Source organism: Dermochelys coriacea, chromosome 2, assembly GCF_009764565.3.
Source record: "Dermochelys coriacea isolate rDerCor1 chromosome 2, rDerCor1.pri.v4, whole genome shotgun sequence".
Taxonomy (NCBI): Eukaryota; Metazoa; Chordata; order Testudines; family Dermochelyidae; genus Dermochelys; species Dermochelys coriacea.
The window spans coordinates 116,316,504-116,344,298 of record NC_050069.1 but is presented as its reverse complement, the minus strand read 5'-3'; the positions used below and the strand labels follow the sequence as shown (position 1 = coordinate 116,344,298).

At 44.1% G+C, this 27,795-nt stretch overlaps 2 protein-coding genes and 1 long non-coding RNA gene across 3 annotated transcripts in view; 2 read left to right on the top strand and 1 right to left on the bottom strand.

Annotated features, from left to right (window-relative positions):
* LOC119851432 (N-acetyllactosaminide beta-1,6-N-acetylglucosaminyl-transferase-like) overlaps window positions 1-16,565 on the top strand; it is a 64,268-nt gene extending 47,703 nt beyond the window's left edge. The window contains exon 5 of the transcript XR_006279012.1: window positions 16,534-16,565. The gene's annotated coding sequence lies outside the window, so the exon portion shown is untranslated. The remainder of the gene's footprint in view (window positions 1-16,533) is intronic.
* LOC119852310 (N-acetyllactosaminide beta-1,6-N-acetylglucosaminyl-transferase-like) lies at window positions 105-22,316 on the top strand. Its single transcript, XM_038393519.2, has 3 exons — window positions 105-1,620; window positions 16,534-16,626; window positions 20,183-22,316. Exons 1-3 carry the CDS (start codon window positions 696-698, stop codon window positions 20,371-20,373), a joined length of 1,209 nt encoding a protein of 402 aa, XP_038249447.1. The 5' UTR covers window positions 105-695; the 3' UTR covers window positions 20,374-22,316.
* LOC119852311 overlaps window positions 1,650-27,795 on the bottom strand; it is a 33,044-nt gene continuing 6,898 nt past the window's right edge. The window contains exons 2-3 of the long non-coding RNA XR_005291596.1: window positions 4,289-4,369; window positions 1,650-3,171 (exon numbers count right to left, since the gene is read on the bottom strand). This is a non-coding gene — a long non-coding RNA (uncharacterized LOC119852311). The remainder of the gene's footprint in view (window positions 3,172-4,288; window positions 4,370-27,795) is intronic.

Genomic DNA, 27,795 nt, shown 5'->3' with positions numbered 1-27,795 from the left:
CACTCTGTCTGACCCAGGCGGAGGAGGGACCCCCCTTGGCTTTCCCATTCCCTGATTAGCCCGCCCGCCCTGTCAATCAGGCTGACCGGGAGCATTGGCCTCTCCCCATTGTTCCTGGGGACTGTCACTCTCGGAGTCCTGATTTTCCCATTGACGCTTCCCCCTTTTGGGACTGGGAGCTAGGCAACCGAAACACCCCCGCTGAATGTTAGCGAGCCGCCCCACGCTTACAATTAGGAGCCCTGGTCAGTTCAGTGGGAGCAGCAGTCCACCCTTAATGAGGGTCTGAGGCTGGGGGCGGGAGCGGGAGGTGAAGCCGCTGCCGTCAGAGGGAGTCCTGTCACGCTAGGACCATGCTGGAGATGCTTTCCGATGCAAAGAGCGCGCGAGCCGGAGGCTGAGCCAAGCCACTGGCTGGGGTCCGGCTGAAGCAGCAGCCAGGAGAGGGGGAAGCGGAACAACGCGGGCGTGCGTGCCGGTGGCGGGGATCCCTAATTAGCGCCTCTTCAGACCGGGGACGGAAAAGAAACCAATGCGCTAGACCGCGGCGTGCACAGCAAACCTCATCCGCGTCGGGTTTCCGAGGATCCATCGGCAGCGGGAGATTTCTCCGCCTGGCTCAAGAGCTTGAGTTGTGGGGGGGCTTTGTGCTTCCGGCTGTCACTACTGGGGGCACCATTTGAAACCCACCGACAATGCGCCCGCCGATGCGGTACCTTCTGGCCATTCCTCTGCTGAGCGCGATGGTTTTCGTTGTGCTGCACAAGGGTGAGTTGCACCGGTCAAAAAAATATCCCGGGCAAACAGCGTCCCACGAAAGATCCCTGGTAAAGCGAGCCTGTGATGCGCTGATCGAACAGAAGAAAGCTTTTGTTTGGGGAAACCGCCTAAAAACCTCCCGGAGGAGTTTTGCCTGCAGTGAGTACTTAGTGCACAATCACTATATAACCAGCCCTCTCTCGGCAGAAGAAGCTGCCTTTCCTTTGGCTTATATCATAACGCTGCATAAAGAATTTGATACTTTTGAGAGGCTCTTCAGGGCTATTTATATGCCCCAAAATGTTTACTGTGTCCACGTGGATGAGAAGGCACCAGCTCAGTTTAAGAAAGACGTGGAGACATTTTTGAACTGTTTCCCCAATGCGTTTCTTGCCTCAAAAAATGAGCCAGTCATTTATGCCGGAATATCCAGACTTCAGGCGGATTTGAACTGCATGAAAGACCTGCTGGAATCAGGAGTTTGGTGGAAGTACCTGCTCAACATGTGTGGACAAGATTTCCCCTTGAAAACCAACAAGGAAATAGTTCGGCATCTGAAAGGATACAAGGGGAAAAATCTCACTCCTGGAGTGCTGCCTCCTGCCCATGTGATTTCAAGAACCAAATATATCCATAAGGAGCACATAGGGACTGACTCCTCTTATATGAAAAAGACCAATGAGTTGAAACAGTCCCCACCACACAATCTGACCATCTACTTTGGCTCTGCTTATATTGCTGTCACAAAGCCATTTGTGGAGTTCATTCTTAATAATCAACGTGCTATTGATTTATTGGAATGGTCCAAGGACACCTACAGTCCAGATGAACACTTCTGGGTAACACTCAATAGGATACCCGGTACGTAACATGACTTCATTACTCATTCGTGTGTATAGGATAAGCTGGCTTGTGCCATGCTGAGCTAGGAAAGACAGAGAGGAAATGAAACAGAACTGATTTCTGTGCTATATAATCTTTATATTTGCTTTAGGTCAACATTCAGGATGCTCTTGTTCTATGGAAACCGATTTTCTGTCTATCCTTGCAAAGGTGAGAAAAACGAAGCCATAAATGGATGGCACTGCCCGAGGATAATCACCTAGGGCTGACCAGTTATATCCGATTTCATTCAGTCCTTTGATACCAAGCGCCGATAGGACGCTTTTCATTTGTAGATTTCAAAGCACTTTACAAAGAGTTAAATAACATTATCTCAATTTTATTGATGGGGAAGCATAGAGAGGTGACGAGATTGCTGAGTCACCCCACAGGTCAGTGGCAGAACTAAGAATACATCCCAGATCCCCTGGAGTTCAGCCCTTTATCGACTAAGTCACATTGCCTTCTTTACTCATATTTACGTACATTATTCCCATAGCAAAGACCTATAGATTTAAAATCCCATTTATCACACAAGGCGACTTCCACTAACTAACAATGAATTCTTGTTAAACACACCCCAGACCTCCCTTCCCGTGGGAGGAATGATAAAGTTGCAGGTTTGTGCTGCGGTCTGTTTATTGGTCTTTATATTTAGCAAGCATCGCTGTGATACTGAGGATTATTTAGACTTGACCTTAATGTTGGGCACCCCAGTGCTAGCACTTTGTAGCAGGGATATTTTTCAGAGCACCAAAGTTATAATGGGCTAGAACTTCAAACTAGCCTATAGTGGTGTGGTTCTACTGACTTTGAGTGACACCAGCTGAGGATATGGCTATCATTTAAATCTCAACAACATTATTCCTTGTGTCACTTGACTCGTTCTTGTTTAAGGATTGCCTTTCTGGCCTGTGGATTAAATCTACAGAGAGTTTCTGAATTGGGATGCTTCAACCACAAACCCATATGGGGCCAAATCCAGGGACACAGTGTCCAGCACTGTACATCTCCACTAGTGGTGATTATAGAAAGCTTCGCTGCCAGCGCAGGGATTCTATTCTTTTAGCCCTCTGCAGATCTAGTATACTTTGCTGGGTAGAAGAGAAGCAGATGTCTGATCCACACAGGGGAAAATTCTCTGGTTCAGCCCTTTCTTTCTGCAGTGTCATCCTGGTCCCACGTCTACATGACTCTTGCACGCTGCCATGCTGGAAGCTACTGAAGACGTTTTGTGCATCCCAAATCCATCTTGAGCAGGAATATTACTCCAATTCTGCTGACAGTGTCTTGTTACTGACTGCTAACTGTGAAGGTGAGGATCTAGATTTGCCTCACTCAGCACACAGCCATCCAGAAGTAATTCTACACATTTAAGTGTTTGCCCCCAAAGCTTGCAGGCCTTACTTAAGCAAAAAGTTCCTATTGATGTCAGAGGGTCTAAGACTTAAGGATGAGTCCTTTGTCGAGCAATGACATGTACAGTACTTCTGGCAATGAGATTTATTCCAAACACATTTTTCCATTTGACTAGATAAAGGAGAAAAGACAATCAGCTACATTGCACAGCAATTACTGTATGCTTACTTTTTAATTGAATATAAACATTAAAATATAAATACTCCCTATGTGCAAAGAAGTGATCTTATATGTTAAATACACCTAAACACCATGCAAAAAAGACAGCTGCAAAAGACTGCTCAGCATACATCAATCTGTTGCCTGCTTCTTTTTACAGCATGAGGAGTTTTGATCTTAGAATATATAGTGATTTGAAATTCAAAGCACATCAGGCTACAGCATCTGTGATCTGAAGAGACATCTGAATGTAGATATTCAGACTCATGCCAGGTACATATGTCAAATCTGCCTCCATTTTTGCATGCACATGTGCCATGGCTGGCCCAAGAGCACCTGGGGTCATACAAGGACATGAAAAAACATCAGTCCCGAGTAATGCAAATGCAACTAGTTAGCATTGCAAGATGTGTATCATCCAAATTTCAATGAAAAAAAGAAACCCAAAAGAGAACAGCCTGGCTGATAGGTGATAGCACAACACTATTATGTGGGTGTGATCCAAGCTCAGAACTGAATTCATTCCTTCCATTCCCAAGCTTCTTTCCCTGAGCCACTCCATCCCTTTAGGACTATTCTGGGTTAAGAGCAATGCATAGACAGGAGACTCATTGCCTAGGGGAAAGAAGTGCCTCATACCTCTCATACCCCTGTGGTCAACAGAGGAGGGGCACTGATGGGTTAAGGAGAAAGCCATACCTGACTGGAAATGCAGGTCACCTACCCACAGGGCCTTTATTCATTCCTTCAATTTATATTTCAAGTGCTTGCCCATGGCTCTCCTCGGCACTTTCAAGATCAGTAAAAACAGACCCCATCACAAATAAAAGCAACTCCAACACCACAATGGATTATATACATTTACATGCCACAAAGACTCTCTTCATAATATCCCCCATCATGCCAATCCAATCCCCTTCAATACACCTATTCCCACCAGCACATGCATGGGAATAAAAGGGAAGAAAGTGGGGATCCCAGAGCTCTCCTGCACCTTACAGAGAAAGGAAAACAATAGGTCAAAGAATACTCATCACAATATTTTAGGGTAGGATATAATAATGCTTACGTTATTGCTTGAGAGCCTGTTTGTGCTTCCATTTATTTCAGTGACAAGCCTCCTATTGACCTCAGTAGTGCAGGATCAAACCTAAACAGATGTAAAATGATACAAGGCTCTTTTGGTCCACTGATCTCAAAACACTACACAAAGGAGCTAAGTATGAATTATTATTAGAGCAGGTCACTCCTCCTTGAACCTGAACTATCCTTTACTCTTAACTGTAAATTTTAAATACAAATAACAGGTGTAGAAACTGTCCTTAGGGACACTTCCTACATTTGAAATAAATAGTGAATTTGTGCAATAAAATATGTAATTGGTTGGAGCTGGGGAGAAATCTGGATACTACCTAATCCAGTAATTTTTTCACAGGATGTTGTTTGGACTTTGTAGCAAGGGGTGTGGGTCATCCATTCAGGCTTGGCAGGGAGGAACTGACACAGACGTCCTGTGACTTCCTATTTTCTTCATTGTTGAGTGAGATTTTTTCCACTTCATGATTAAACTTAGAAAGAGAACTATTTGCTTTTTATTTTTGTAAAGATGAATAATTCAAAGCAGCGAGAACAAATTCTGAATTATTGCTAGGCAGTACCTTCCTTGGCAGTTTCGCAAGGATTCCTGAGGTCATTGTGCGTGGGTAATGTTCATTGGGGAATATGTATTTAATTTCATGCAACAAAAATGAATGTCCGAAGTTCAAGATTAAAACTAAAACCAAAACCAAATTTAGACAGTAATGAATGCATTTCAGGCATAAGTTGCTGTGAAGGTCTCTTTTAGAAGTGAGACTCAAAAAGTACCATAAATAAGGGTACGTCTACACTACTACTTTTGTTGCTCAGAGGTGTGAAAAACACTCCCTGCTGAGCAACATAAGTTACACTGACAGAAGCGCCAGTGTGGACCGTGCTATGTTGGACGCGCTCCTGCCAACGTAACTACCACCTCTTGTCAGGGGTGATTTGATTATGTCAACAGCAGTCCCATGGGCATAGACTGGCAGCTGCCTTCGTACAGCTGTGCCACTGTAAGCTCTCTAGTGTTGACATGGCTTAAGCTATAGAAGCTTGGACTAATAGAAAGAATCCCATTAATTTCACTGCATTTAGGCTCAGACCCTCAGCATGTATATAAATGAAAACATACATTACAATTATCTGTGAACATCTTCAGGAAACGGTTAGGAGATGAGGATTTTGAAAAACGAGAATTAGTGACAGCCTCTTTTGTGGGTCTTGGGGGGAGGGGAGGTTGATGTCACCCTTGGAATGTTGGAAGTTTGATAAGCTGGTTGCCAACTTCTGGGGCACTGTGGGAATGCCATTTTAGAATGCTTTAATGTTTCTTCACTCACTGAATTCTCCACCACTGTTACATCATAAGGGTTTTTAGGTGATGATAGGATATGCAGCACAGCCTGTGTGACCAGCTCAGAGGTGTCAGCCATAGGGGCTTCCATAATTTCTGGTTTGGGATTAAATCTACATTCACAAGGATCAGAATTATTTGTGGCCACTACAGTCCATATCATGCTCTTCTGAGTTTCCTCTTGTTTACACTGGTGTATCTCCATTGCTTTCAGGAGACATTACTCCTGATTTATATCAGTGTATGCAAGAGGGAATCTACTCCTCAGTTGGTTGGTTCCAGTAACCTTTGCATTGTCCATTCCATTAGCAAAGCAAACATTCTGAAGCTGAGTGTGCCCCAGGCCACCTTTCCATTGTTCAAAAATAATCCCCCCAAATGTATCTTAATCAGATTAGAACAGCACATTATCCTTCAGTAACTAGTAGGCACTAAGGCCTTAATCCTGAGAGAAATCTGGTACCTGAAAGTCCTCATGACTTCACCTCTTTGCCCATCAGGCTCAGGTCATAAATTCCTCTGTAGTTATCTCTGGATTGTCGCTGTGTGAGTTGGGGAAGAAAGCCTCTTGATTGTCATAGGAAATCCATCTCATTGTGAGGGGACTAATATCATTGCATCTTGCAATGCCCCGAATAGGAATGATTGGAGACTTCTTCAGCAGAACCATATAAAGGGTCAAATATTCTGCTGGTGTAAATTGATATAGTGCCACTGAAATCAATGGAGCTGCAACAATTTACACCAGTAGAAAATTTGGCCCCAAACATTCACACGTTTCCTAACGTCTGACACCTTCCTCTTCTCTGGGATGCATGCACCCCCATCCAACATTTTGGTTGTCCTCGTCACAACAATATTAACACCTAGTACTACTTAAGAGCCTTAAAAGAAAAGACAAGTAGTTTGTGCTTGATGCAGGGAAGAGGAGGGAGAAACAATGGGAGGAAATTCTATTAACTCTAGGCCAGAATCTCAGCCTAGTTTATTGGAGTCAATGCATCCATGCTGATTTATACCAGCTGAAGATCTGGGCCTATATTTGTGAAATTACCACCCATGCTATCAGAGTGTTTGTAATTCCAGTTAGTGCAGCAGTAAATCCTCAGTAATCTGTAGGAACAGGCAAGCCAATTTAGGTAAGATAAGAACAGACATGAATTTCCCCATCCCTCAAGCTGAATTTGAACCTCTAAGTCAGTGGCTCTCGGGCTTTTCCAGACTACAGTGCCCATTGCAGGAGTCTGATTTGTCTAGCGTACCCCCAAGTTTCACCTCACTTAAAAACTACTTGATTACAAAATCAGACATAAAATTACAAAAAAGTGTCACCGCATGCTACTGTTGAAAAATTGTTTATGGTCTCATTTTACCATATAATTATCAATTGGAATATAAATATTTCCATATATAGAGCAGCAAAAACAAGTCATTGTCTGTATGAAATTTTAGTTTGTACTGACTTTGCTCATGTTTTTTATATAGTCTGTTGTAAAACTAGGAAAACGGATGAGTTGATGTACCTCCGGAAGACCTCTGCATACACCCTGGGGTACATGTACCCCTGGTTTAGAACCACTGCTCTAAGTTAACTTCTGTTTCTTGCATTTGCATCTTCTGCATACTTCAGGTCCTATTTTCAATGTATTTCTAACTCAGATGGAATGCAGAATTGCTGGAAATATAATGGAGAACCAGTTCTGAGATTTCCTGTCCAGTTTATTGCTTTTCAGAGCTTATGTATGAGAGGCTATGAACGAAGTTAGTCCTGGCTGTTTAGATACCAAATGCTTTTGTAACCTGGTTGATATTAGCACGGACCCCCATGAGCTGTGTGTCCAGTAAAGACCAGATAAGACAGGCAGACATATAGAAAGACAGACATGTATGCATACACACCCTCCCCTTCTTTCACTACAATTTATATGCAGCCATATCTGAGGTGGCCCTACAGCAGTACTTCAGGACAGTGAAGAATATCATGATGGCATGCTAACTAACACTGTACCATTTCTTATAAGCGCCTGGGAGATCCTGCTCAGAATCTTGGTTTTAGATGTTCTCCAAAATATGGCACCTGCAACTTCACAGTGCTCCCTAGAATTGCTGAATCATTCATCCAGTACTGATCTGACAGATGAATGCCATCTACTGGAATACCATCACTTTCTATAGCTGCATGCATCCAATGAAGTGAGCTGTAGCTCATGAAAGCTTATGCTCAAATAAATGCGTTAGTCTCTAAGGTGCCACAAGTCCTCCTTTTCTTTTTGTGGATACAGACTAACATGGCTTCTACTCTGAAACCATTTTTTTTCCTGGAGTTCTCCATCCAAGTCCTGACCTGACCCAATAAGAGGAGTTCACCATTGCCTCAGTTATGGAGAAAGTAACCTGTCTGAAAAATGAAACCTCATTGGACTAAGTAGATTCCTTTTGGGAAAGTCTTGGATTAGAGAATGCTTGGCCTAAGAAGCCTAAACCAGTGTTTACCAAACTTGGGACGCCACTTGTGCAGGGAAAGCCCCTGGTGGGCCCAGCCGGTTTGTTTACCTGACCGTGCCACTTCCCGCAGCTCCCATTGGCCGGGCACAGGAAACCGCGGCCAGTGGGAGCCGCGGTCGGCCGAACCTGTGGACGCATCAGGTAAACAGACCAGGCAGGCCCGCCAGGGGCTTTCCCCGCACAAGTGGGCGTCCCAAGTTTGGGAAACACTGGTCTAAACTAACAAAAACTGAAAGGTAGATAGTTTCCAAGTGGAGTTGTTTTGGTGAACTCTCTTCCCCCACCCTATCTGACAAGGATTTCTTGCTAGCTAAGGAATTGCTAATTGATTTTTTGTCCAAGAAGTGTTCCTATTGGTTACATTTTTATTTGGGTCCAGATTTTGTCTTGGAGTCACTGAAAGTATTGGACAGGGAGAGACTGGGCTGCTTAGGATCAGGAATCCTGACCGACTCCACCAGAATCTTGCTCAAGTGGTCTCAGGGAATGTATGCTAGAGGGTGGAGCTCACTCAGCCTTAGTGCAATGTGTGCTATCTCCATACAACAGGCAAGCTCTGCTAGCCCCTGGGAAAGGGGTACAAAGCTATGCCCCTCCCTCCACCCTCATACACACACTGTCACCAGCAACCCACTTCTTGGTCTCCTACTGCAGTTCCTGTTCTCCCTCCTCAAGTTATGGCTGGCCCTTTCACAGAGAAGGTGGCTTCTTCTGTGCTCTCCTCCATCTTTGTAAACAAGGACAGAACCAGCATTTTTTCCCATCTTATTTTATCTGCTGCAAGGCCAGCACCCAAGGGGGTGTATTTCATAAATCCTGAGTGAGCTCTAGCTATTCTGCACGTCAGTCCCATATTTCTGTTTATAGCAGAGTGCCAGTGATTTTGCCATAATCCCATATCAAAGAAGTGGAATGGGACAAAGAGTCATTACTGAATACTTTCCAGCTATCTATACTTAAAATTAAAAAACAAAAACAAAAAAAGACCAAACATTTAACTTTCTGCCATCACATCCCTTTAAAAAATACTAGTCCAATGGAATTTAAAGGCTTACCACCATTTCTTTTAAAGCTCCTTGTTACATCTTACAAATGTTGGCAGGTATAGTTACAATCAGCTTTTAGTAATAGGATATGATTTCCTTTCTATTTGTCTCCACCGAGGGGATAAAGTGCAACAGGAAACTGCAATTACTGACCCGCAATTACTGACCCCCACTTGCCTCCATCTGTGCATTGCTAAAGAACTATGTATGCAGGCTAGTATAAAGTAAACAACTACTTTTAGTCATAACAGTTGGCCAGACCATTTGACCGCCATATAAAACCAGTGGCAATTTTAACATCTACATATGAGTTTTCAGTTAGTGAATCATACATCCAACACATACAATTTATGATGTAAGGATTGTTCAATATCCAAATGTTTGAAACCGTTTAAGAATACTTTTATCACTTGATATTAATAAGTTAGCAGAAGTCATCCTCTTGAGTATTTTTGTCTTGTTTCTTTGCATGGGTCCTTCAGCTCCAAACTAACGCTGCTATGCTTTTTATACATGCTCAAGCATCAGGCCTGCTTCTGGCCTTGCTTGTAAAGGCCAACTAACTGCACTGAGGTCAAGGGAATTAAAGAAGTGTAAAATGCAGAATGAGAAACAGTCCCACCATGTATATTTATTTTACAGAGCCAACTCAGACAGTCAAAAAGTTTAAACTTAATTGACCTCCCCCCCCAATCCACCAAAAAAGGAATTTTTTTTTTTTGGGAAAGAGTTCCACAATTTCTTCTCCCCCCCCCCCCCCATTTTTCAAATAGCTATAGAGCTGTTTGAATGCCAAGTTTTAGACTAATAATTTTTTGACCAACTCTAAGTTTGCATTCACTTGAATTGTATCTCTTTCTATAGTGTGTACTAATCTAGACCAGAGATTGGGCTGAGTCATGAAGGTTGGCTGTAGAGCTGTAGCTTTAAATTCATCTGAGGAGAGGAGACAGGACTTGGTTGTAATTAATATATAGGGCTTTCTTCACTGAGGCCACTGGACTCTTTGGGCTGTCAGGATGCTTAGCTCCATAAGCTATCGCAGCCTTTTCTGCTTAGTGCTACCACACTGTCTCCAAAAGGGACTATCCTGAACTAATCAGTCATGGGAAGGACTGCTAACCAAACTGCTGGAATAGAATCCAAACTTCCCCTCAGGCTCAGGAAGATGCAGAATCAGTGTTACAGTCTGGACCCATTTCTAGTATAAACTTTGCAAACCGTTTGTTAAATCAAGATTGCTATGTAAGAAGATTTAAGCAACTAGAGAAGTTTAGCTACATAAACAAAGCCAAAATGGATTTAGTAGTTACAGCCAAAAATGGAGAGTATGGAGCCTGTGGGCCAGATACCCAGCTAGTGGAAATCATTTAGACTAGCTGAGAATCTGGTCCCTTGGCTCGATTCCTGACTTGTCTATGCGACCTGGAAGAAATCACTTATCTTGCTTGTGCCTCACTTTCCCCATCTGCAGGAAGAAGGATAACAATCTAAAGTGCTATTAAAATCATAAATGCTCTATTTGATCATTTTTTTTATTAGGGCTGTAAAGCAATTTAAAAAATCATGCGATTAATTGCATTGTTAAACAGTAGAAAACCATTTATTTAATTTTTTGATTTTTCTACATTTTCAAATATATTGATTTCAGTTACAACACAATAAAGTTTACAGTGCTCACTTTATATTTATTTTTGACTACAAGTATTTACACTGTAAAAACCAAAGAAATAATATTTTTCAGTTCACCTAATACAAATACTGTAGTGCATCTCGTTATCATGGAAGTTGAATTTACAAATGTAGAATTATGTACAAAAACCCCTGCATTCAAAAAATAAAGCATAAAATTTTAGAGCCTGCAAGTCCACTCAGTACTACTACTTATTCGGCCAATCGCTCAGACAAACAAGTTTGTTTACATTTATGGAGATAATGCTGCCCGTTTCTTGTTTACAATGCCACCTGAAAGTGAGAACAGGTGTTTGCATGGCACTGTTGTAGCTGGTGTCTCTATTTACGTGCTAGTTACACTAAAGATTCATGTGTCCCTTCATGCTTCAACCACCATTCCAGTGGACATGCTTCCATGCTGATGATGGGTTCATCTCAACAACAATCCAAAGCAGTGCAAACCAATGCATGTTCACTTTCATCATCAGAGTCAGATCCCACCTGCAGAAGGTTGACTTTCTTTTTTGGTGCTTCGGTTCTGTAGTTTCCGCATCAGAGTGTTGCTCTTTTAAGACTTCTGAAAGCATGCTCTACCCCTCATCCCTCTCAGATTTTGGAAGACACTTTAGATTCTTAAACCTTAGGATGGTTAGAAATCTCACATTGGTACCTTCTTTGCGTTTTGTGAAATCTACAGTGAAAGTGTTCTTAAAATGAAGATGTGCTTGGGTCATCATCCGAGATGGCTATAACATGAAATATATGGCGGAATGTGGATAAAACAGAGCAGGGGACATACAATTCTCCCCCAAGGAGTTCAGTCACAAAATTTAATTAATGCATTTTTTTTTTTTTAAAAATCAAGCATCATCAGTATGGAAGCATGTCCTCTGGAATGGTGGCTGAAGCGTGAAGGGGCATATGACTTTTTAGCATATCTGGCACATAAATACCTTGCTATGCCTGCTACAAAAGTGCCATGCAAATGCCTGTTCTCATTTTCTGGTGACTTGTAAATAAGAAGAGGGCAGGATTATCTCCTGTAAATACAAACACACTTGTTTGTCTTAGCGATTGGCTGAACAAGAAAGGAGGACTGAGTGGACTTGTAGGCTCTGAAGTTTGATATTATTCTGTTTTTGAGTATAGTTATGTAAAAAAAATCTACATTTTTAAGTTGCACTTTCATGATCAAGATTGTACTACAGTACTTGCATGAGGTGAATTGAAAAATACTATTTCGTTGATCATTTTTAGTAAAAAAATATTTGTAATAAAAATACTCTGATTTAAATTACAACATAGAACACAATGTATATGAAAGTGTAGAAAAACATTCAAAATATTTAATAAATTTCAATTGGTATTCTATTGTTTAATAGTGCAATTAAAACTGCGATTAATCATGTTTTTTTTAGTTAATCGTGCGAGTTAACTGTGATTGACAATCCTACTTTTTAATCCTTGCTGTCACCTTCACTCTGAGGTGAGATCAGTTTGTCTATTCATGTGTGTCTCAGCAGACATGGCGGTACTCCACAAATAGTAAAGACTGTTGTCTAATGCTTAGAGCAGGGGACTGAATCGGGGCACAAGTATTTCTAGTCCTGGTTCTGCCATTGAGTCACTTTGTGATCTTAAGCATGTCAGTTATACACTTATAGAATGTATGTAAACCTTCCACAAAACTCAGTTGCAGAGCACTGAGACATCCTTTGATGAAAGATGCTGCCTAAGTGTAAGTCTATGCAGCAGAGGTAACCCAGGCATCAACTTTAATTCTTCTACCATCCACACACAAAGACCTCCAATGCAGGTTTGGAGGTGCTTTAAGCCTGACCCAGCTGGGGGTGTGGGTTAGAGGCTAGGTTCTGCTTTAAACTATGGAATGCACCCTATTGTTCAAGTGCTGATGGTCCTCCAATGCCTCCCGCCCCCCCCCAAAGAACAGAAAAGTTCTCCATGAACTGATGAGAAAAAGAATCCTAGAGCGTTCAGCATAGCACTTGGTGCCTGCAAAAGGTTTCCACTCACTTCTCTATTGCTCCTTGCTGTCAGAGCATGATTCTTCATCTCATGTATCCCACTGAAATTCTTTGGCCCTGTGATGGCATATCTCTGGCTATGCCTTCCATGGCCCAGCCCTCCAGCCATGTCACTTCATTCCAGTTCTGTTCCCTTTCAAGGTAACAGAAGTCCAACTAAAGAATCCATATCAACATCCAAACGGAAGATCCTTCTGCACCTCTTGAGCTACCTTGAAGTTCCCTGCTCTTCACCTGTATTCCCAGCGACAGCACAGTTCCTTCTTCTCCCCTTTGGCTGAGCACTGCCTCCCAGGCCTTTCCTTAGAGGCAATTTTTCCTAGCAGGTTTCCCCACTGCTTCCCCTCCGCAGGGACTCTGGGAGCTTCTTTGGGGACCTCCCTGCTTCTTACAAGCCCTAACTCAGGGCTTCCCACAGGGACCTGCCCTGTTATCTGTGGTTCTCTCAAGCCTGCCTTCACAGAGAGAGAGGGAGGGAACTCTCCTTGCTCCTCACCAAGTTCTCTCCCATTTCTGTGTAGTTTGCCCTGAACCCTTCACAGCTGGGATTGCTAATTGTAATTGAGGCACCAGACCAGTATTAACTGCACCATGACAGCGCAGCTTCATTTTCCTAGCTGAAGAAGATTGTACATCAGGTGGCAAACAGACTATTGCAGATTGTCGACTTCCTTTAAAGCCGTTTGGGTGCCAGACAACAAGCCAGGCCTCAGATGTATGTGAAGAGAAAATCTGGAGTTTGTCCAGGGTCATGCGTGAACCTTGTTTTTATGCCATTGATTCTTTGCTATTTCTGTCATGTTCTGAGAACAGGACTATTTTAAGGGATGTTTTTTAATATCTTGTTGAAACAACCTATTCAATATCAAATGGACCATCTAATTGAAGTAAGAGTCAGATGCACGGGAATGCAGATAAGAAAGTCAACTATGATTTCCTGGCCTCAGTCACATGACCTAGGTCTCAGGTTCAGAGGAAAATACCCCCCCACATGGCAGTGGTCAGTATCCACTCTGTAGTGGTCACTATTGTGTTTATTACTTTTATCACATATGTGCCAGCAGCACTTTTCATTTCTTTCAAATGAGTAGGACATCAGGAAGAAAAGTGTTGGATATAAAGTATTTGGTAAACTGCAGAGCAGTGCATATATTAATATGCATCTGGATATAATGGGTAAGGCTGGGTGTCTGTCACAGAAGTCACAGATTCTGTGATGTTCCATGACTTCTGTAGTGACTGTTGCTGGCTCAGGGATGGCCCCTGGGCCAGAAGCAGCAGTTTGGGTGTATGGGAGGGGGCTCATGGCTGGGGTTGGTGTGGAGCAGCGCTTACCGGGGGCAGGGGGGCTCCCCAGCTCCCAGCAGCATGTCCCTGCAGCTCCTAGGTGGAGGGGCTAGGGCAGAGGTGAGCAAACTACGGCCTACTGGCCACATCTGGCCCATGGGACCATCTTGCCTGGCCCTTGAGTTCCTGGCCGGGGAGGCTAGCCCCCAGCCTCTCTCCCGCTGTCCCCCCTACCCAAAGCCTCAGCATGCCATGCTGCCAGCGCAGGAGGGGGCTGCACTGTGGGGGCAGGGGAGAGCAGGCTCACCTGCAGCCTCAGGGGAGCAGGTGGCAGGAGCGCAGTGAACATGGGCAGAGGACTCGGGAGGAGCACTGGGTGGCTGTGCAGCCGGCTGGAGAGAAGCGGTGCTTTGAAGGGGAAACCACCGCTTCTCTCTGGCTGCCCCTGCTCCTCCTGAGTGCTCCACCCATGTTTGCAGGGCTGCATTCTGAAAGGGGCTTTAGAAGGGGGATTGGATAGGGAGTGCGGTCCTGGGGGGCCTGTCAGTGGGTGGGGGTGTGGATAGAGGTCAGAGCAGTCAGGGAGCAGGGGGCACTGGATAGGAAGTGGGGTCCTGGGGGGGCCATTGGGGCAGGGGACCCCAGAAGCAGGCAGTCAGGAGCAAGGAGTGGGGGGTTGGATGGGTAGGGGGTTGATAGGGTTAGGGGAGGTACAGCCTTCTTTACTTAGCCCTCCATACAGTTTTGGAACCCCAATGTGGCCCTCAGGCCAAAAAATTTGCCTGGGCTAGGGGGTCTCCATGCACTGCCCCCGAAGCTCCCATTGGCTGCAGTTCCTGGCCAATGGGAGCTGCAGAGCCGGTGCTTGTGGTGGGAGCAGCATGCGGAGCTCCCTTGGCTGCCTCTTCCCCTTGGAGCTGCAGGAACATGTGGAGACAGGTAGGGAGCTTGTGAGCCCTGCCAACACATCCCCACCCCAGCAGGGGCCCACGCCACCACCCAGTGCCAGTGGAGGTCTCGGGCCATGTGCTGCTGCCCACCCTCCTGCTGTCCCAGCACCAGTGGGGGTCCTGGGCCACCCCCCAGAGCATCTGCAGCCTCCCAGCCCAAGTTTTGGGTAGGGACATATAGTAAAAGTCATGGACAAGTCACAGGCTGTGAATTTTTTGATTACTGCCTGTGACCCGTCCATGACTTACTAAAAATACCCATGACTAAAACATAGCCTTCATAATGGGTCTTCTTTGTTAACAGTCAGTCAAGAAGAATTAAGACTCTTGCTTGGACGTGTAGCATCAACACATCACTTATCCTCTCTGGGCCAAATTCAGGTGCCATGAAAGCAAATGCTCTTCAATTGCCTTAATGGCAGTTCACCCTTTTGTACTCAGTCTGAGTTGATCCACTGTACCCCATCTGCAAAATGGGGATAAAGTGGTTTATCCCCATCTCACAGGGAGATAGTACCTCCATTAATCCTCACTATCTGAACTACATTTTGAAGATACAAAGTGTTATGCAAGTACTATTATCTGTTATTGCTATGCGTTGTGGGTTATACCTTTCTTGCACTCTCTTGGGGAGAAGATGGGCATTGTTCATGTCTTGGGGGGGGGGGGAAAAGAGGATCTCCCTGTATTACAGCATTACAGTGGAATTGGCCAGAGTGGAGCACAGCTCACTGATTTGGGGTCTCCTGCCCTTACAGGGGCAGGAGGTGAAAAAAAAAAAAAAAAAAAAAAAAAAAAAAGGAAAAACAAGTCAGGATATTCCCACAATGCCCAAGAGAGAGAACCAAACCCTCTCCTTGCTGGGAGGACCTGGGTGATCAGGGCTCTCAAGCAGTTGCCTGAGTCACCATCCCCTTCTTGTTAGGCTCTGAGTTCCAGGCCTACTCCTTCAGAGTGCCACCTCAAACTGACCTGGAAGCCTCCCTTTGCAGGCTTGCCGTGTTGGTGCGGATTGTGCCCAGACAACCTATTTAACCCCTTCATGACTTGTGAGCTGCCTTACTATACCTTGGAAGGATTCCATTTCTTTTGGAGTGACCATTCAAGGGTGGAGGGTTGCACAAAAATACATGTTTTTGTCTTGTTGAATGGGCTTATAACCAGGAGATCTGGGAAGGTAGGTTTGTTTTTAAAAGAGTTTTGTTTCAGGAGTATGAAGTGAAATTGCTGAAGCACCCATGGATCTCAACCTAATTCTGTTCAGTGCTGAAAAGACATACAAGTCATGAAGAGCTCCCAGAAGAGAGTGATGCTCTGCAGTGACTTTAGTCTTTTTTTTTTTTTTAAATCCCCCCCATCTTATCAATTTCTAGATGTCCCTGGTTCCATGCCAAATGCATCCTGGGAAGGTAACCTGAGAGCAATCAAGTGGAGTGATAAGGAAAGCTCTCATGGAGGTTGTCATGGTAATGTGTATATTCTTTACTTTTTCTATTCTTGCATTGAAATCAGAACTGGAACTGGGTGGGAAATGGTTTTTCTGTCCCGCAAACATTTGAGATGTCAGAAGCTTCACTGTTCCTCCTCAGCATGAAGCTGACACTTTTTGAAGTTAAACCAAAGAGGCAGCAAGAGAGACCAGCACCCCAGAATAGCCTGGTGATTATAGCACTCACCTGGGATGTGGGAAACCTCAGTTCAGATGCTGCTCTGCCATTCTCCCACACCCCAGGTGGATGCACTGACTAGCAGGACATTGGCTATTCTGCAATGGGTCTCACTGTTTTTCCATTGGAGCTTATAAATAAAGATTCAATGGAGCAGAGACTTGACATGGGTCTCCCACAGGTTATTGGAGTTCCATAACCACTGAGCTATTCTACAGTGGGGGGGGGGAGGGGAGGAGGAAAGTTTTTTTCTCCGTCACCAGAAATTCCCTCCTGTACCCGAGAAACATTTCCCAAAGAAAAGGAGTACTTGTGGCACCTTAGAGACTAACAAATTTATTTGAGCATAAGCTTTCGTGAGCTACAGCTCACTTCATCGGATGCATTGGGTGGAAAATACAGTGGGGAGACCCATCATAGGCCTAATCACATCAGCCACACTGTCAGAGGCTTGTTCACCTGCACATCTACCAATGTGATATATGCAATTATGTGCCAGCAATGCCCCTCTGCCATGTACATTGGCCAAACTGGACAGTCTCTACGTAAAAGAATAAGTGGACACAAATCAGATGTCAAGAATTATAACATTCAAAAACCAGTCAGAGAATACTTCAATCTCCCTGGTCACTTGATTAGACCTAAAAGTGGCAATATTACAACAACAACAACAACAACAACAACAAAAACCTTCAGAAACAGACTCCAACGAGAGACTGCTGAATTGGAATTAATTTGCAAACTGGACACCATTAAATTAGGCTTGAATAAAGACTGGGAGTGGATGTGTCATTACACACAGAAACTATTTCCCCATGTTTATTTCTCTCCCCCCCCCCCCCCGACTGTTCCTCACATGTTCTTGTCAGCTACTGGAAATGGCCCACCTTGATTATCACTACAAAAGATTTTGTTTCTCTCTCCTGCTGGTAATAGCTCACCTTACCTGATCACTCTTGTTACTGTGTGCATGGTAACACCCATTGTTTCATGTTCTGTGTATATAAATCTCCCCACTGTATGCATCCAATGAAGTGAGCTGTAGCTCATGAAAGCTTATGCTCAAATAAATTTGTTAGTCTCTAAGGTGCCATAAAGTACTCCTTTTTTGCAGATTCAGACTAACATGGCTGCTACTCTGAAACCTTCATTGGGAAATCTACATGTTCCTATGGTGGAAAGTTTTGGGTTTTGACAGATCAACAGTTTGACAAAATAAGTGTTGTCAGAAAATTCCCAGCCAGCTTTGTTGGTAACTGAGCAGATATAAAACATTCTTCTCAGGAATTTAGCCCTATCTTTTTTCCTCCAGTTAAAATAATCCCAATTTCTAATTTGTAGCCAATCCATACATAGTTTCATGGGTAGGTGAGATGTTCAAGGAGCCTCCCCCTTCTTAGCTGTTGGGGCCAGCACTGCAGTCTGAGGTCTTGGTTAACAGTAGTTGCCACTTCAAAATGGGTGAGGAGGAAGCAGGGCCATGTCGTTCTCTTCCAGCAGAGACCCTTTTTGGGTGTAGCAGGGACTGCATCTCCCTATACATCTGGTAACTCTAGGAGGAACTATATCTGAGTGGTTACTAGGGTGTCTCCAAACCATCTCAGCATAGACCATCTAAGGTGCCACAAGTACTCCTTTTCTTTTAAGCACAAAACAAACACTAAAAAGGGATGGATGGTTAAACCACTAGACTAGGATTCATAAGTCCTGGGCCCCAACCCCTGACTCTGCCAGGCTTCCCGTGTTAATTTGGGCAAGTCACTTAGCCTGAAGCCTTGTAAAATAGGGATCATTGACTAATTCATAGGCATAATGAGACTCATTAAACTCAAGTATTTGTAAGCAATCTGAAGTTGGAGAGTGCTATAGAAGAAGTGCAGAACACTAGTTATTCTTGTAGAATCTCGACATACATATACATTTGCCGCAATCCTGCATTTGCACTTCAGATTGGTGAGACAGGGATCGTGGTTTATGGTAGAGCAAGGAGACAGCAGTGTCTGAGGATTCCATCCCTGGCTGAGTCACAAGGAGTATCTACTATGGAAGGTTTAACTTCTAGCTTGAATAGACGTACCCACAGTAAGACCGATTGAGTTAGTATGATGAAAATAAAAGTGAAGGTATGGCAGCATGAGCAGCAGGACAGGCTAGCTGCCTCGAGTACAGTCCCCTTGCGACCATACTGTACACATTTGGGCAGCTAGCCCCTCGCACTGCTTGCGCTGCTACGGCTACACTTCTGTTTTTAGTACCCTAGCTTGATCAAATCGTACCTTCCAGCATCTGCATAGATGTGTCTATAGACTTACTACGTATCTAAGTGATTCACTTGACTTCCATATGAATCAGTGCCATGCACAACAAACAAACAAACAAACAAAAAAAAGACTAAAATGAAATCCTTCTTACAACAAATGCTGCTTCTGAGCTGAGCCTCCAGGCTCTTACATTGATGAGCTAAGGAACATACCAGAGCATCTACCAATTAGCTACTGGATCACTATAGTTTTGTGCCAGTGTAATTCCATTGATGTAAGTGAGTTACACCAGTTTAAAACTGGAGTAACTCAGTGGAAAACCTGAGTCCTAAAATCATAGAAATTAGAGATGGGGTGGAGGGAGGGAACCTTACTGAATCCACTGGCCCTTCTGAGTGAAATTGCTCTTTCCCATGTATCTGTAGTGATTTGTTTGGGCTAGTTTTAAATGTCTCAAGTGATGTTTTCGTTCTTATAGACGTGGTGAAAGTAACATTAAGTACTTACCGATACAGGGGCTGGCTCCAGCCCCTAGAAGGGGCAGGGAGGGTGTCAACATCCCCCAGCCAGCCCATCCACGCTGCCTGGCCTGCACCGCCCAGGGCTCCAGCGGTGATTTAAAGGGCCCAGGCCACAGTAGCAGCAGCAGCAGCCAGAGACCCAGGCCCTTTTAAATCGCAGTCCCAGGGCAGCTGTTTTTTGCCCCCCTCATCAGCAGCCGGGGGGGCAAAAGGGGCAACGACATTAAAGCACTATTGTGGCAGCACTTTAAGCAGGGTCCTTTGCTGCAGCAGCACTTTAATATCAGCTGAGTATGGGCCGGTACCGGTGGCCACTTTTTACTGGTACGCCATACTGGTCTGTACTGGCTTACTTTCACCCCTGTTAGAGATCACATTGTTTGGACATTTTGCTTGATGGTCACCCTATATTAGCCATTTCTTAACTTCATGCCACCACACAGTTGTTTCCCATTGTATTTCCCTATTCACTTTTGACCAAATTCTAGATCATAAGGATGAATTTGACTCATCTCTTTTCCACAGAACGCCCTATGTACTTGATGTTGCTCTCATCATCTTTTTCCTTTGCAGGCCATTATGTCAGAGGCATTTGTATATATGGAACAGGTGACCTAAAGTGGCTACTTAAGTCTGCAAGCATGTTTGCTAACAAGTTTGAACTCAAAACATACCCACTCACTGTAGAATGCTTGGAACTGAGTCTTCGAGAGAGAGCGCTGAACCAGAGTGAGACGCAGGTGAAACCAAGTTGGTACTTTTAAACTAACAACTCAGAATGGAAATAAAACTCCAACTGCAGTGGCTCTGGAATAACCACCTCCCCGGAAAGACTTTTCTTTTGGGACCTCAGTACGGGTAGTTTGTAATGTCTTGAGTGGAAGGTTTGAGTGCAGATCATACAATACTGGAGAGACCAAAAAGGAGGCTGAGGAAATGGTTCTGTTGGCTTTGCTGTATATGCACTTTTGACATGTGTGGCTGGACAGCATCAGTGCTGACTTGTGCCTGGCAATAATGTCATCACTGTCATGTTATATATATATTTAAACAAACATCATGGATCCCTAAAATTTCATACAGCAACATAAAATCCAGAGCATATTAATGAGGAAGAGTTATCCTTCTTTGAAGGAAGCAACCATCAACAAGATCTTAAAGATAAATCCAGGTGCAGTTTGACTTCATGCATACAGAAACCAGAGTTACTGACAAAAAAAATCCCTGTGCCAAATGCATGTAGGGTAATAGCATTTGCTATTTTTGACTCCCTAAATGGGCAGCAAGGGGCAAGTGGGAAGCAGGAGGAATGTTTCCAGATCTGCTTGGTCCCTTCCAAAGCATTCTGGGAGTGGGGGAAGACAACTGGAAGTTAGACATTTTCATACTGATAACTCTGAGCTTTTGAGAATAACTCAGTCACTCCATCTTATACTGTGAAACATGCTAATAGTCTGAGTTTTATTTTTCTAGACTGTATATACTTAGTACAGAAAATCCCTGTTAGCTGTTGGTTATACTGTATTAAGATTCTCCTTCCCCAACCAGCCACTAGATATGCAAGCAGGACTGACATTCCAGCCACACACGCAAGACCTCATGCAAAGCTCCCTGAAGACAACTGAAAGGCTCAATAAACCAGCCAGGACATTGCCTGGTACGCAGCAAACACCACACACCAATCCCACACCTAGAACTTTCAAAAGTATTTTAAATCTCCCAAACATGATGGATGGTATGTGTAGTTTTCACCCTCATGTTCCCCACTCTGAGGAACCCCCTATTTTTCTGGAAAAGTCAGAGGAAAACAAAGCAAAAAAAAATAAGAGTACAGTTGTAGGCACCTCTTCCTTTAGTTGTGGAAGATTGTATATATGCCAAATTCTGGGCACATAGTACTAATAGAAGGAGTTTCAGACTGTGCCATCACAAAGGCATTCAAATAGACTATTTTCAGGGCAGAAACTTGGACTGAATTCCAGTTCAACTTCACTAATGGAAGAGTTTCCTGACAGCAAAGCTGGCACAGCAGCCAGCCTGTGGAAACTACAGAGAGTAGGAAGACAGATAGGGCAGAAGAATTATTTTTTCAAAAGTGACTAGTAATTTGGAGGGTGGGAGGGGGCCTTCACTTTTGACTGCCCAATTTGAGACTCTTTAAAGGGGCCCAACTTTTCAGAAAACGGGCTCTTCTCTTTCCAGCAGTGATCTCTCAAGTTGGGCACCCAGAAATGGAGATACACAAAGCTGAAAGTCACTTTTGAAAATGTAGGCCAAGATTTAAAGAAGGGAAGGGATCCTAACAACCTGATAAGAATAATGGAAGTACTACAATGTGCAAAGAGAGCAGGAGGTAGAAATGGACTGTCCCAGACTGAGAACTAGAGGCAAATAAGGGATAATAAAACCAACAAGAGCAGAAGCTGCAAGATCAGCAATTTAAGAGACCACCAACAGGATATTTTGCACTGAATTCTCTTAAAATGAGCAGGACCAAGTGGATCCAGTCTTGAGAGATCTCACACTTTCCCATTTGAGTAACGTGATAGCAGAATTCTTAACACTTAGCAACTCACAAAGCAAAGCTGTCTGTTCAGAATTAATACTGTTGGCCTATGTACTGACACAATCCAACTCCTGTTAATGTCTCTTCCTTGACTGATAGTCAATGTTATATTTTCATGGAAATAAATTATTTTGGTTTCATCGTGTGACTATGTGTGGATTTGTTTTGGGCCTGTGGCACCAGGTGGTAGCCATTGTATCATTTTAAGGAAGATTATTAAATATAAATACAACTTGCAGCTAAATGAGCCACAACAGAATTAAAGGGGGGGGGGGAAGTAACACTGCATATGAATGTGAGATTTAGAGTTGCATCAAGCACCTCTGGAAGTTATTTATCACCATCTTTTATTCTCAATTGATATCTTGTATCACAGCTAGTTATACCAGGTTGGTCAGCTACCCTGTTACATCAGTCTGCAAATCTATTTGAGAATGGGGTTAAAACTGTGGATTGAACTCCCCTTTGTTTTTCTCCTGTAGACATTTACACCTGTGCAGAGTGGGTTAAATACACAACTATTTCAATTTGGTAACATTTTGCACACAGTACACATGTGCAAGTCATGATGCAAGATGCTAAGCAAGGAAGAATCAGGCCTGGTATCTCTTGGCCTCTCAATGCTTTAAGATTTGTGACTAGAGAAAATAAGGGAAAAAACTACTTTCCTGGTGCTGTCTATAGTGGACTTTCATCCTACATTATCTTCAGGTACAGTTTTTAGAAGCATCTTGACTCTGGAGCCTAAATCTGATGTTAAAAGAGATTTAGGAACTTTAGGGTAGTTTTTAAAGTGTCTTTAGGTGCCTAAATATGCAGGTAGGCATCTGGTGGTATTTTCAGAAGTGCCCAAGCAGGTTAGGTGCCTAACTCTCATGACTTGCACTGGGAGTCATGCACTTCTGAAAATCCTACTAAGTGCCTCAGTACCTTTGTAAATCTGGACCTAGGTGCCCAAGCCTCATTGACTTTAAATGAGACAGTCTCCCTGAACATGGAAATTTGGTTTTAAGTCACTTAGGCATTTGAGGTTTTTACACTTCCCCTGTTCCTCATGCTAAGGAACATGTAGATACCACATAGAGACATGCAACTAGCTACATGATCTTTTTGGAAGAGTTTTGTGCCTGCCTTAACTGGTTAAAAATTGTGCTGCAATTATCTTCTGTCTCACCTTGCTCTCCCCTCTATTTCAGGGATCAATATGCAAAACATAGGAAATAGGCAGATGGCAGAGTCATTCACCCTCCTTTTTAGCAGTTATCAATCTCCTTTATTCCAATGTATATTAGAAGAGAAGCAGATAGGAAGCGTTGAAGCAGACAGGTCATGGTAGGGAGCAGATGACAGTCAGACGGAGCCTTGCATTCTACTATGTGAGGATAACTGATGCGGTTAACCAAGAGGTGGGTGAACTACAGCCTGTGGGCCACATCTGGCCCACGGGACCTTTCTGCCTGGAACTTGAGCTCCTGGCTGGGGAGGCTAGCCCCCAGTCCCTCCCCTGCAGTGACGACACCGCACGGGCAGCATGGCTTGTTCTGTCCAGGCAGTGGGGTTGTGATGTCCTGCCACTCTGAGCAGCATGTGCACAGCAGCAGGTGGAGGTTGGGGGGGGCGGGGTAGTTAGGGGACAGTTGGATGGGGGGAAAAGGTTTGGGGGGCAGTTGGGACTGGGAGAGTGGATCAGGGTGGGGGGTTGGATAGGTGTGGGAGACCAGGGCCTGTCAGGGGGGTGGATAGAGGTCGGGGCAGTCAGGGGACAGGAAGCAGGGTGGGGTGGAGTCCCAGGGGGGGCAGCAGTCAGGGGACAAGGAACAGGGGGGTTGGATGGGTCAGATAGGGGTGGGGGCCAAGCTACTTGGTGGGCACACCCTTCCCTGCCCTCCATGCAGTTTTGCACCCCAATGTGGCCCTCAGGCCAAAAAGTTTGTCCACCCCTGATTTAAGAGCTTGAAGACTAATCAGAAAGCTATGCCGATTAGTTAGGAGAAAGTTTGTTCCACTTTATCTGTAGCAGACAACAGCTGGATTAATACATGATTAGGTTCCCCAGCTTTCAGATGGCTGAGACAGATTTGGAGCTTCTCTGGGGTAATATTTTTATAGGTACTGTATGTTGACCTAGTTATGGAATGCTTACTGTATGAATACAATAGGGTAGTTTAATAGGGGGCTGTTGGGAAAGGGCAAGAATGGCTCAAGATAAGCCACTTCTCTGCAAACACTAATTCTTAAGACAATGTCAAGAAAGTTAAAGGTCCATTAACACAGGAGATCAAGAGACTGCTTCTGGCAGGTTTAAAAGAGAACACATTCGAGAGGGGAATAGCTGTTTGGGGGACTAAGAGCTTGTCTGCACAGGAAAGTAGACACACAAGTAGTTTGTTTTTTTATTATTTGATTATCTGGCATCTCATTCCACAATAATCCACTTCCAAAAGTGGATCGATCAACTCAATTTTGGAATGAGCTATCCTGAAATAATGTTCCTGTGGTCACATCCCCATATCAAATGAGCTACTCTGCATCAGGCAGTCTTCCCACAGCTATTCCACACTACATTGCTGCACACCTGGGTTGGCCTATGCCTAACTGTGCCCTCTACTACTCTATGGTATACTTGCCCAGATGTCACCTCCATATCTGGATGCTCATGGGAAGCAGACAGGTACATCCCTTTGTGATTCCAGTTCATACACCCAGTCACCTATCCATTACAGCTGCCATGCCCCATGCTTTCACATGGTCCTGGACTTCCTTGGCCTCTGGGGAGAGGCTCATGTCCAAGCCCTTCTGAACAGCTGTCACCAGAATGCCAGGATCAATAATCATCTACCAGTCCTGGTAAAGGAGATGTGGGGATCTGGCCTAGTGCTACAACAAAGCAAAGGCACTCCAGGAGAATGATAAAAGTTCCAAGGACAAAACCAAGACCGCTAGCAATGGTACCAGTACCTGCACCTACTACCTCCTACTAGAAGGAGCTGTACCAGTTTTACCAGGGAGACACCACTGAACCCCAGCTTTTTCTGAACAGTACTGATGCCACTCAGGTGACCAAAGACTCCAACCAGGGCCCTAAGCAGGAAGAGATTGCCTTGGACACCTTCAGCATGCCAACGCCTGAGGTAGACCCCAAAGCAGAGTCAGAGCTGGAGACAGCCCCTGAAACCTAGGCAGAGACCCAGCTGACAGCGTTGTGCTGGGGACCTCTTCGGCAGTTAGTATTATGTGCTATATTACAATACAGTGTATAGGAGTATTGAAACAGCTTTGTTTCAGGTATTATCAGGGTACTACCCTGATGGGCAGATGTGAGCTAGAAGCCTCTCCAGGAAAGTGGCCTTTGTCATCCTTTGCCACCAGTGTAGCCCGGTGGGCTAGCTTGCTTTTATTATATTCACTGCTTGCATTATATTCTGCTTTGCATTATATTCAGCAGTAATGCAAGGAACCTACAGGCCTGTATCTGCTTCAGCAAGTTAGCATAAGGCTTGAGGCCTATGACCTTTGAACAGAAACGTTAAACAGATAAAACAGCCAATGGAAACTCTGAAGCATCGGGGAGCCAAAATTAGAGTGTTTAAGGGGAAGTTCTGACCACAGATACATGATCCAGCGACAAGTGTCATGGCAATGAGTTGATGTATATAACACTACCTACCACAAAAGGGCCATGGTAACGAATTGACATACATGTTAATAAGTTTAGATCATTGATATATTAACCTATAGAAGAAAGACACTCCAATATTGGTGAAGGTAAGGAAATACAAAGTAGGAAAAGGGGAAAATCCCTTACTGAATATACATAACATATTATAAAAGTTGCATCCCAGCCTAGGGCAGGAGAGAGGGGATGTAGTCCTTGGGAGGTGCCAGAATGATGGCCACTGGTGAGGAGGGAGGAGGTGTTGAGGAAGATGATGGCTAATATTCCAGGTTGTTCTACAAGAGATGGTGTGAGTATATGGATCTGCAGATGTACATTATGTGGTATCTCTATCTTATTGAGTTGGATTGTTTGTGACCATGTTAAATGTATATGTAAATATAGAGGAGTTCCTATAGTGTGAGGGTTGGAACTGGGCACATCGGGGTTCTCAACTATATAATAATTTAAATACCTGGACTGATCCTGGGACAAGAATCTGTCAACCCTCAAGGGGATAATTGGGGATTCTTAAGTAATCTGTAGCTTGGGCTACACCAGTCAGTGCTAGTTGGCAGAGCCCAGAAGCAGCAGCAAATAAAACTAGTCCAGGGAGAAGTGACAGAACTGCAAGATTTCAACCTGGGATAGGTAAAATCATGAGATGTAAAAAAAGTGCACTCAGACCAGAAGGGGGACAGAGGTGCAGATAGCCCTGTAACCACGATAGTTGCTTTGTTAATATTACCGATCTTTTTTTGATAATACTTATTTCTTTGCAGACGGGATACTAGCACAGACCACCTGTCCAAGAAGGATTCTTTGATAAATATATAAAGAAATTATAAATATCTGAAAAATAAGTGATGTACAAATTACTAGTACATAAACAAAAGCCACAAGACAAATATCCACCTTACCAATATCATGATCTCAGACCACTATAGCTCACAATAGTGACACTACAGTCTTTTGCTAAGAAATATAGAAAAAAGGACTTTTCATCTCCCCTTTGTTGCTTAAAAGTACTCCGGACAGTTGTAGTATTTATATGGCCCATCTTTGAATACTTACAAATACCTTCCACAAACCCTCCCTCAGTTCAGTTATTAAAACAATTTTACACATGCAACTATTTTAGAGTTTTTGGTGTTAGCTCACTCATAACCAAAAAGTCAGGGTCCCCGGAAGCATGCAGCATTGTCCCGCTTCTTTGACCAGGAAGTGGCCTCAAGTCCTGCAGTGTTCCTACACCTTTTCACTGACCCCACATGGCAGGTTTGAACAGCTGTTTTTCCTCTGTCTCTTAATATTATTTATGAGTGCAAACTACTTTATAACAGAAAAAATAAGGGTTTCCTGCAATGTTGCTAGTCCTCTGCTTTGTATTAAATTCAAAATTTAGTCAGCTTACCACCTGCTGGAACTTTCTCCCCTGCTGCTGCGCCGCCCCCGCCCCCCCATTGGCAGAACTGGTGGTATAAAACTGTGGCTCTGCAGAATGCTCCAAGTCTTTTCCATCATGGTAACCCAATAACTCTGTAAATGAAGATCTGAAATCCACTTAGTTCCGTACTCCATGGGATGAATACTCATTTGTATTTCAGAGGTTTGCTGGGTGAGGGCTCAGTTGCAGAGCTGTCAGACACTGGAGTGTTTCCCAGTGGGGTTCTAGTCTGCAGCAGTGGAATTAGAGAAAGTGCTGGTGCCTAATTGTCTGATTCCCCTCCCCCAAATGCGTTTCTCTGGCTCTGAAAACATCTTTTGTTACTACTGGGCCCTGTACCCTACTGTACAGTCAGCGTGTTGAGTGACTCCAATCCCTGGGTTCCACATGCTTCCAGATGAACTGGGTTGGGTACACTCCAGTCACCATTTCTAGCTCTGGGGCCTTAGGACACACTCCTGGGACCTTGTCCGACACCCTTCCTTGGGGCTGGGATGTGCTCACTGCTCTCCAGCTAC